General features: G+C 38.6%; 1 protein-coding gene across 1 annotated transcript; it reads left to right on the top strand.

Moving 5' to 3' along the window:
* The first annotated feature begins 7,796 nt into the window (after window positions 1-7,796).
* LOC120774665 (protein toll-like) lies at window positions 7,797-10,522 on the top strand. Its single transcript, XM_040104394.1, has one exon. It carries the CDS (start codon window positions 7,797-7,799, stop codon window positions 10,497-10,499), a length of 2,703 nt encoding a protein of 900 aa, XP_039960328.1. The 3' UTR covers window positions 10,500-10,522.
* The last annotated feature ends 474 nt before the right edge of the window (window positions 10,523-10,996 follow it).

Here is a 10,996-nt window from a genome sequence, read left to right as displayed (position 1 = left end):
TACTCATATTTTATTCCAGAAATTAAAAATATTTTAATACTTAAGTTATTTTTCAAAAGAGTTGCAAAATATTTGTAAAAAATAATTAGAAAAATAATAAGAAAAAGTTAAGATAAATTTAGTTTATCAAATGTTTGTACAAATAAAAAATATCTGGTTTGCCCACAAGTAAAAAGATATTCATATTTTTGTAATTCATTGCAAAACTTTTGAAGCTAATACTTGCATATTTTGTGGAAATAAAAATGTATTTATCGCCAAAATTTTCAAAAAAGAAAAGCCGTGTAAAAGCGAACGAATGCAGCGTTGAAGCTATAATTTTTTAAAGTATTTTCATTTTGGCATTGAAAATACATTTTTTTATATAAACTTTAAAATTTAAGTTTGTAATAAATTTTGAAATCCATTTCATTTTAGCGTTGCCACCATTAATTTTATTTCGTTCAACTTTTGTTCTGAAATTGCATTTAACCATTGTTTTTATTTAAAAAATTTAATATTTGTACTAAATTTTTTTAACGAGTTGCCAGATTTTTATAAAAAAAATTTTAATTAATTTTCCGATAAATAAAGACGTTGTCTTAATTATGAATTTATGAATTTAATATTTTTACAAAAATTTTTTTAACGAGTTGCCAGATTTTTTTAAAAAAAATATTGTTTTAATAATGCAATTAATATTAAAATTAAATAGTTTCCTTGCAAAAATATCTGCTAGCTAATTAATTTTCCGACATCCACTGCTTGTAGAATTCTGTCAGCTCGTAGACAACAAAAATTCCAACTCTTTAAATTTTCAACTCAGTTAAGTTAAAATTGATGTCGACAATTTCAACTTGGCAACTTGAAATGCTTTGAGCATAAATATTCACAAGCCTCTAATGAGCGCTCAGACACACACATCCACACACACTTGCAATTCAATTCAATTCCGCTCTGTTAAAATTGGCAAAATTATTATTTTACTAGAATATTCTTAGCGACGCGCACATCCTGACGCTTCGTACGTACGGCCACATTCAGTTCATGTACGTTCAGTCACCTTTCGCCTTGCCTTGCTTGCCGTTTCCACACGCTATCGCACTCCTTGTGTGTGTGTGTGTTTATTTGTTTGCAATTTTCCGCTAGTTTTTTTACTATTATTGTTGCTGTTGTTATATATGTGATGCGGCTCTATTTGCTGCTGTCTTGGCTGCTATGTGTTGCCGGCATTTAGTCGTCACGTAAATTCAACAACCAAGGCGCACAAGCGAAGGTACATAACTGCCAGCTATGTATGTTCTATTTGTTTGCGGTCTCAACACAGCAGCATACATGTTAGTATAGATGTGCGTGTGGCCGGGCGCTGCAATTACCCTCATATGTTGCTGGTAAAAAGGTAGTCTTACATACATATACATTTGGAGGCAGTCATGCAAGCTTTATGTCAGCCACAACATACCGTTAGATGCAACGAAAAGCAAATAAGAAAAATAAATAAAATAAAAACAAGCCAAAAAGTAAAAAAGAAACGACAGTAGAAAATTTCTCAAACTCTTATTGGAAATATGCGCAAAGCAATGGTTCAATTGGCTGTCAGTGGAAAGGAGTCAGCGAAAAAAATGTTAAAGTTTAACAATTTTCAACGACAAAACGATTGACTACAAAATAAATATAATTTTTGCAATTTTTTTTAAGTACCTGTCACCTTCAGCGGAACACAGTAAGTCAAAGGTTCAAAAAATGGCAGGTGACTCATGACAGCTGACAAACATTTTCGAACTTTAAAGGTTAAAACTTAATTTAATATAAATTTACCGAAATTGAAACAACTACAAGAAGTTCTACGTCGCTATATAACAGCAAAAGTAAATGGTTTTTAAGATATAGGCAGATGACTGCTGACAGCTAATAGAGACTGATGTTCTAGTGAATACGTTGAAAAGAAAGATATATGTCATATCGCTAACTATCGGAAGATAATTTTACGTTACCAAACAACTTCTACATCAATTAATTTCATCACATGACAGTTGTCATTGATGTCAGGTGTCGGCGTAAATACAGCTGAAACCAAATATGCGTATTAAGCTACTAATATGACTAAACACGTTAAAATGATTTTACGTTAACAAGAAAACAATTTCAAAATGAATTACAATTATCTCACAATACCCAAAAAAAAATTTCTAAGGGAATTTTACAGCTTTCACTTGCCAATTGACAGCTGACAAGACACCCTGATGCTTTCGGAAGAATCAAAGGCAACATATCTATAACTCATAATATTATATGTAATAGAAACTTTTTACAAATAACATGTGAAGTGAAAATTACAGATGACAGTTGACAAATATAAATTTTTTGGAAAACGCCTTTCAAGACGTTCAAAATATCCTTCTGGAAACCGTTTAAGTATTCTGTAAATTAAACATTTTTATGCTAGTTTATTTGGACTTCTCTTGATTATGTCAACCTAAAAAATTAAAATATTGCGAAATGTAAACAAACATAAGTCGACGTTCCGGTAAATATTCGGAAAATGGTCAATTTACATAAACTTGTAGCAAAGTTTCCATCTACCAAAATTTTTTTAAAGCTAAATGTAAATTCTATTATGACAACTCATTTATTTAAAAAATATTATGTTCATTATTAAAACAATATTTCCAGTACGTTGTCTTCAATCAAAATATTTCCTCGTCACTTTTCGTTATCTGAAATGTAGTATATCGATGTTCCCTACTTTTTTAAGAAAAAACGGCAAAACTTCAAAGGAATGAGGAATGTTTATTATCATTTGAAAGAACATTCTTTGGCATTTATTTTTTGAAGATTATCTTATTCAAATGTTGGTTACGTCGCAGATGGTGCTTCCATTGAGTCCTATTCTCGATAACTCATTCGAGCATTTCGACTGGTAACTGGCGAATGACACGCATGATCTTTTGCTTCAAGGCCTGAATCGAAGCTTGATTGTCCGCATAGATTTTGACTTTACATATCTTCACAGGAAATAGTCCGACGGTGTAATATCACACGATCTTGGTGTTCAATCGACAGACCCAAAACGTGAAATTATCTGCTCACCGAAGTGTTCTCTCAATAAATCCATTGATTGGTGCAATTTCAGCATCAAATAGTCAGTTATCATCTCATCATTTTTGAAAAAATATGGACCGATGATTCCACCAACCCAAAAACCACACCAAACCATTGTGTTTTCGGGATGAAATGGCAGCTCTTGAATCTCTTCAAACTGCACTTCGTCCAAATGAGGCAATTCTGCTTGTTTTCGTACCCATTAAGCCAGAAAAGGTTCATCGCTGAACAAAATTTTGGCTCGAAAACGTCAGATCTTCTTAGAACTTTTCAAGAGCCCAAGGAGCAAAGCAAAGGTGCTTGGGAAGGTCAGGCGACTTCAGTTCGAGCTTCATTTTGTACACTTTCAATTTATGATCTCGTCGTAAAATTCGCCAAGTCATTCCATACGTCAGTCCAAGTTCCTGCGAACTGCGCCGCTTCCACTCTCCACGATCATCGTGTACACTCTCAACTACGACTGCTATACTTTCTTCACTGCGTGCTGGACGTAGTCTATTCGGTCGTATATTGTCCAATAATGAATGCTGGGTCTCAATATGGGTGATGGTGTTGCGAACAGTATGCTCAGTAGGCCGATTATGTTGACCATAAGTTGAGCGAGGGCGCGAAATACATTCTCTACAGAACGTGAATTTTCGTAATAAAGATGAACGATCACCCGTGAGCTGACAAAAAAAGGCTATTGAAAAAAGTCCTCTACTTGGATCACCTGTTAATATACAATAAAATTGGAGGTGAACAAAGCGGTTTCTAACATATTATATATTACGTAAGTATAGATTTAACAGTTTTATATAATATACTCGTGAAGATTCTACTCTCTTCGCAAATGCCTGATAGCCACATATATCCAAACATCTCCACACGCAAATATTAGCATAAAAGTGTGATATTTGAAATCTGTGACACATAATCTTTAACTTTCTGATAGCATGTGACGTGTAACAAGCTGCTGTAAAAAGTGCAAAAATGTATTTTGCTACATATGAAAAAAGACGTGTGCAATAAAAGCTAAAGCTTGCTGCCTCAACTTATTAAAGTTCGGAAGCAAGTTCGTATGTTAAGCTCAAATATGGATTATTACACTTGGGTTGCAAGAAGCTGGTACTTACATAACCAGTATAAGTATGTATATTGAGCTTTTATTCTCAATTCACAGGTATGTAAGAAATTGAGCACGTCAGACTATCTGTGCCAAAAACGAGGGGACTTAGAGTTACATTTATTTATAAAATGTATTATTTGGGCCCCGAAGAATTAATTGTAAATCAAGCTGATGATGATACTATATAGCAGTTACATAAATGATGTCTTCGATTATGTAAAAAATATTCACGATCGCATGAATCCGACTGATACCCTTTGTAATGATGCCTTCTAATGCCACTCTTTCAGCGATGAGTGTACTCTCTTCACTTCACAAATTACGCATTAGATCTGGACACTTATTGCGTTCGCTGTAAAAATAGTTCGACGAACCAGAATGGATCTCAGTAGATACCACTTTGTTGACATTCCGCTAAAGGCTCTGAATCGTTTATCAGCAACATAACCTAAATATAATGTTGAAAAATGTTGCTAACTAACACCGTTAAGAGGTTTTATAAACATTACAACTGTTAAGCACAAAAATTAAGCAGAAGAAGAGAAAGTTAAATTTCAATTCTATGCATTTTCACTTTTCCAGCGATACCTTTGTTGGGTACTCTACAAGGCCAAGTGGTGCTTGTGGCGGCTACAGCGTTGTTGGCCACAACCATTAATGGTGCTGACTCGCTTTCTGCATTGCGGCGCTGACATTGTTGCTGACAAACACTCGATTGTCGCTTAGAAAACGTACAGTTGTTTTCGAGTGTTTAATGGTTTTCGATTGCTATGCATTTAACTAGTATATATGTATATAAATGTATGTAAGTATACTATATACATATATATAATACAATATAAGTTTAGAAAGAAGTATATATTGTAAGCAGGGTTGTCACGTATTGCGTTTTTTACATTTCAAAATTAATAATCTACATATATACATACATAAATTAGGATATATTTGAGCAAGGTTGCCGTCTGTCTGGGTTTCATTAATTCAATGCTTTAAATTTTTTGATGAAAGTACAAAAATTAACTAATAAACATGTATATAAATTAATTTAATTAATAATTAGTTTAATTTAACTAACGAAAGAAGTGTTGAACCATTGTAGTGTTGCCACCTGTTTCGATTTTTATTTTTATTTTATTTTTAATTTAACGCAACCAGCAGCAGGAGGATGCAGCCATGTTCTCGCAAATGAGGAAAGTTCTCTGATTGCCATTCGCTTGAGAGTGGCCAGAAACGAGACTTTTATATATGACTCAAGCAGCTCACGACTTCCGGTTTTAGACCAAGTATCCGCTGGGTAGCCAAAGGACATCCGTTTGAAGGCGAACTAAAGTCAGAAGGCGAAACATACCTCCTAAGGGAAGATGCGCTAAGTTTGAGACCTGCCACATAAAAAACGCCCCAAATGAAAAGTAAAAAACAATTTCGGAAGAGAAACCCCGCTTTTGATGACGACCATGGCAAACACATTAATGATAACAATTTAAGGGAATGCAGATGGAATGTCGGTCTCTTAATTGAGAAAGTGCCGCTGACTCGTGGTTGGTAAGAAACTCCGTCGCCGAGTACTGTCATTCACCCCCGTGAATGAACGTCTAGCCACAATCCGCATCAAAGCGAAGTTTTTCAAAGTATCGCTAATTTGCGCCCACGCTCCGACGGAAAAGAAGGACGATGTGTGTCTATGAGCGCTTGGAGCGCATCTATGAGAGCTGGCCCCGCCACGTTGTCAAAATCGTGCTTGGCGACTTTAACGCCCGGATGGGTAAAGAAGGTATCTTTGGACTAAAAGTCGGTAAATTCAGCCTCCATGAGGAAACATCCCCAAATGCGTTGAGGCTGATCGACTTCGCCAGGGCCCGAAATATTGTTATCTGTAGTACTAGATTCCAGCATAAAAAAATCACCAAGCTATCTGCCTGCCTCCGGATCGTAAAGCCGCCAACCAGATCGATCATGTTGTGATAGACGGAAGACACGTATCCAGTGTTTTAAACGTGCGTACGCTCCGAGGTTCTAACATCAACTCGGACCACTATCTTGTTGCAGCAAAAAACGTACGTCAAAAAAGACAAGGAAGGTTCGACGTTCAGAAGCTGCAATCACAAAAGACAGCCAAACGATTTTTTACTCGACTTGCACTCCTGCGAGCAAACTGGATAAAAAAGCAAAGCAAATGGGTCTCCTGTCATCAAACAAACAGTTGTCGCACTAGTGAGTTGGATTCCACGTCACTGTTGACTTCGAAGTCGTAGATAATTTTGTCTATCTTGGAACCGAATCTTGTATTAACACCAACCAGAATGTCAGCCTCGAAATCCAATGCAGAATAACTCTTGCCATTTGGTGCTACTTTGGACTGAGTAGGCAATTGAGATGTAAAGTCCACTCACGACGAACAAAGACCAAAATCTATAAGTCCCGCCATTATTCCCGACCTGATATATGGTGCAGAGGCATGGACGATGACCACGTCTGATTAGTCGGCGTTACGAGTTTTCGAGAAAAAGGTCTGCAGAAGATTTATGGTCCTCTGCGCATTGGCAACGGCTAATACGGCAGTCGATGGAACGATGAGCTGTACAAGATATACGATTACATTGACCTAGTTCAGCGAATTAAGAGACAACGGCTACGCTGGCTAGGTCATGTCGTCCAGGTGGAGGAAAACACTCCAGCTCCGAGAATATTCGACGGGAAGCAGATGAAAAGGAAGGCTTCCACTTCGTTGGAAAGACCAGGTGGAGAAGAACCTGGCTCCACTTGCAATTTATAATTAACGCCAGACAGTAAAAGGAAAGAACGACTTGCGCGCTGTGGTGAACTCGGCTATAACCACCTAAACAGTGTCTACGTCAATAAATAAAAATAAGAATAAAAGCCTGAGCTTCTAGCGATCATTACACAAATTTTGTGGTGTGGTTTACATAGCTGTTCTAGAATTTTTTAATAAAATTTGGTAACTAAAATATTAAAGTCAAAATATTGAGTTTTTCATTTTTCTTTGTATTAATTGGAAAAAAAATAATGTACTGCTCTAGAAAACACCCTTTATATATACAATTATACAACTCAAATGTTAAATATAATGTGAATTATGGCATTTAGGTATGAAATAATTATTTCACACCACACAACATCAAATTCCTTGAATAAAAGCGGCTTTTATTTAAAAAGAAAATTACAAACGAATTCTCTGAAAGCGATTGATAAACAATTTGCGCCTATACAATAACAATAAACACACTTGTTTGTTGCAATAAAGCGCAGAAAAGTACCGCTAGGTTATGTGCCCTAGAGCTTAAATGAAATTAGTACTATTTTAAACGTTTTTGTGTACGAATGTTAAGCGAGCGGTAGAAGAAATAAAAATTAAATTAAAGAAATTAATAACAAAATTCTTAAATTACAAAAATTAAAATATATACATAAAAAAATAATCGGAAAGAATTTAAAGATGACGCGAGTCCAGTTATATACAGCAACAATTCGGACATTGTTTTTATTTGCACTACACTGTCGTTTGGCACACGCCGTTATCACATACCAACAATGCGCTGATATGCATACGCAGACGTTGTGTGTTTGTAATCACGTCTTGGATGCAACCATGCGAATTGTATGCGCCCTAAGTGCAACCATTGATAACAAAAGCAACAACAACAACAACCAGAGCGCTACTACACTAACAATACATATACACAGAAGCGAACAGGTGCGCGTATACTGTCACGGCTACGAGAACGGCAGCGCCGAAAGTGAGCGCTTATTCGAGATGCTACCGTCACTGCCCATCGGTCCGGATTTAATGCTATTATTGGTCAGCGGTTGCAATAACACCGATGTCATTTTGCGACGCTTCAATATACGTCATGTCAGATTGCTGGAGCTAAGCGCTGATACAACAATGACAAGCGCAAAGCTAACGCGTCAACAAATACCCAAAGCGCTGCTGGTGGACAGTTTGACGCTCATTGCCTACACACAACTAGCAGCAGATCTGTTCGCTGATTATAAGCAATTGCGATTTCTCGAAATACAAACAACACAACTGGATTTGCCATTGACTATTTTCCAGCCGCTCACAAATTTGATTGGGCTTACGCTGAAAGCGCGCATCAAACAGAAAGCGCCACTACAGCTGTTGCGCGCGCAAAGCCGTTTGTTAAATACCGTGCTAAGCGATGGCGCGCTACAGAGTCTGGCGACAGCAAATTTTAGCCACTTAACACAATTGCAATCGCTGCATTTGCCGCGCAATAAGCTCAGCTATGTGCCAGCACACGCACTTGCACCGCTCACCGAATTGCTGCGCATTAATTTGAGCGAGAATCGTTTACGCGCGCTAAATGCTACAATGTTCGCGCAACAGCTGAAGCTTGTTGCAATCGATTTGAGCGATAATGAATTGCAGACGCTGCCAATGGATTTGTTTACGCGCACGCAGCGCTTGCAAGAGCTACGCCTGTCGCATAATCAGCTGAAGCAAATACCCAACACGTTGTTCGCGCCGCTAAACTATCTAAAGGTATTATATTTAAATAATAATCAACTAAGCAGCTTGCAGCCAGATACTTTCGCCCACAATGATGAGCTACAGAAACTACATTTGCAATACAATCGACTTGAAATAGCCGCGCCGGCGATGTGCACAATCTTTGCGACATTAAAAAATGTAGCTGAATTGTTTTTAAGCAATAACCAGCTAACACAGATCTGCGAGCAGCCAAGCGGCAAGAACAAGGGGCATATTGATATGTCACACAATCAAATTGAGATGTTGCGCGCGCCTGGTTTGGTAGCGCTTGCCTGCAACTGGGCGCGCGTAGATCTGTCATACAACGCGCTGCAAAGTATTTTATTACCTACGCGCCTTCATAGCAACAAGTCGTTAGCGGCGCTTAAGTGTCATAGCACGCTGGCGCTAAATTATAACGCGCTGCACTGCGACTGCCATTTGTTGAACTTTGTGCTGGCGAAACAAGCGGGCTTTCTGAGCGCGCTAACGCAACTGAATACATCCAACCTGTACTGTGGTACGCCAACACAGCTGCGTGCGCGTCCAATTGACACATTGCAGGCTGAAGAGCTTTTGTGTCCAGTCGCCGCGCAGTATTGTCCCAGTAAGTGTCGTTGCTGGGCGCGCACTTTTGACGCAACGCTTATTGTCAACTGTACACAAGCGCGCCTGCAAACAGTGCCCACACTGTCCACTGTCTTGAATACAACGCTTACGGCCATCGAGCTGCACTTAACAGACAATATTATCAGCACGCTGCCAATAAATTCAACTGTCGGTTATGCGCTTGTAACACGCTTATATATTGCAGGTAATCGGCTGCGCGTCATTGAAGCGTCGCAACTGCCCGCGCAGTTGAAAAGCCTCGATGTGCGCCACAATAACTTAACACAACTCAGCAACAGTTTTTATACGCTACTTAATGCAAGCACAATATTAAGTGAGATTTATTTGTCGCATAATAATTGGTCATGCGATTGCGACGCCGAGCAGCTGCTCATCACGGCGAAGGTACATCATAAACGCATAAGCGATCTGGATGAGCTCACGTGCGCGGATGCGCGCTATGCCAAAATACTAGAGCTTGCTTTCAACGATATCTGCCCAACAGATATGAGTCTGCTATTCGTGAGCATAAGTCTATTAGTGGCCGCTCTAACGCTGGCTGTCGTCAGCGCGCTTTATTTCAGATATCAACTTGAGTTCAAAGTCTGGCTGTACGCGCACAACGCTTGCCTTTGGTGCGTAACAGAGCATGAATTGGATAAGGATAAACCATTTGACGCGTTCATCTCATATTCCCACAAAGATGAACATTTCGTCGTGCATGAACTATTGCCGGGCTTAGAACAGGGCGACTCACCGTTTCGTGTGTGCACACATGAGCGTAATTGGCTTGCCGGCGCTTATATACCGGAGCAAATAATCGAATCGGTTGAGCAATCGCGTCGCACCATAATTGTATTATCGCAACATTTTATTGAGTCGCCATGGGCGCGCATGGAATTTCGCACAGCACATCAAAGCGCTTTGAACGAGCGTCGTACGCGCATAATTATTATTATGTATGGTGAGGTTACGCATATGGACGCGCTGGATACAGAGCTGCAAGCTTATTTGAAAATGAACACCTACTTGAAGTGGAATGATCCGTGGTTCTGGCGCAAATTGCGTTACGCCATGCCGTTCAAGCGTCGCTGTGCGCTTGATGAGACGCATGCGCCACGCTTTGTTTATAGCGCTATGGAATTAAAAGAGTTGGATAGACGTGCGCGCGCTGCAAGAAAAGTTTGAATTCCTTTGAATATATACTTAGATACTACACTAATAGCGTATTTTATGTAAATATAATATATTTGAATATAATATATTGGTTATTTAATGTATTTCGTTTTATTAATATATATAACTGAACTTCTTTCCTCTCTCTGACTAGGATTCGACCTGCTCTTATTTCTTTGCGTGCCATTAGCTGATGTTAACTCATTATCTATATTCTCTTTACGTTCCAACTCTCCTCTCCTGCTCTCACAGCGAAGGATCTAATTTGCAACTAACTGATCTTATCTTATCACTTTATCGTCCATATAGTAACTGTTTATTCTGGCAAGTGACCGGCGCGGCCGAGAGTCGAAAATTTCGAAAACTTTTAGAGCAATTAGAGCCATATATCAACAATAACTTCCTCGTCCTCTGTTTCCCCCGACAGGTACTGCGTCGAATACTCTCAGAAACGACGCGCAAAGAACCATAAATCTTCCACAGAACCTTCACTCGAAAACTCGTAACGC

This window comes from Bactrocera tryoni, chromosome 4 (assembly GCF_016617805.1).
Source record: "Bactrocera tryoni isolate S06 chromosome 4, CSIRO_BtryS06_freeze2, whole genome shotgun sequence".
Lineage (NCBI taxonomy): Eukaryota > Metazoa > Arthropoda > Insecta > Diptera > Tephritidae > Bactrocera > Bactrocera tryoni.
This window is presented reverse-complemented; position numbering and strand designations above follow the sequence as displayed.

Excerpts from the sequence above, each read along its gene's own strand:
- LOC120774665 (XM_040104394.1), top strand. The coding sequence starts at position 7,797 with ATGCGAATTGTATGCGCCCTAAGTGCAACCATTGATAACAAAAGCAAC.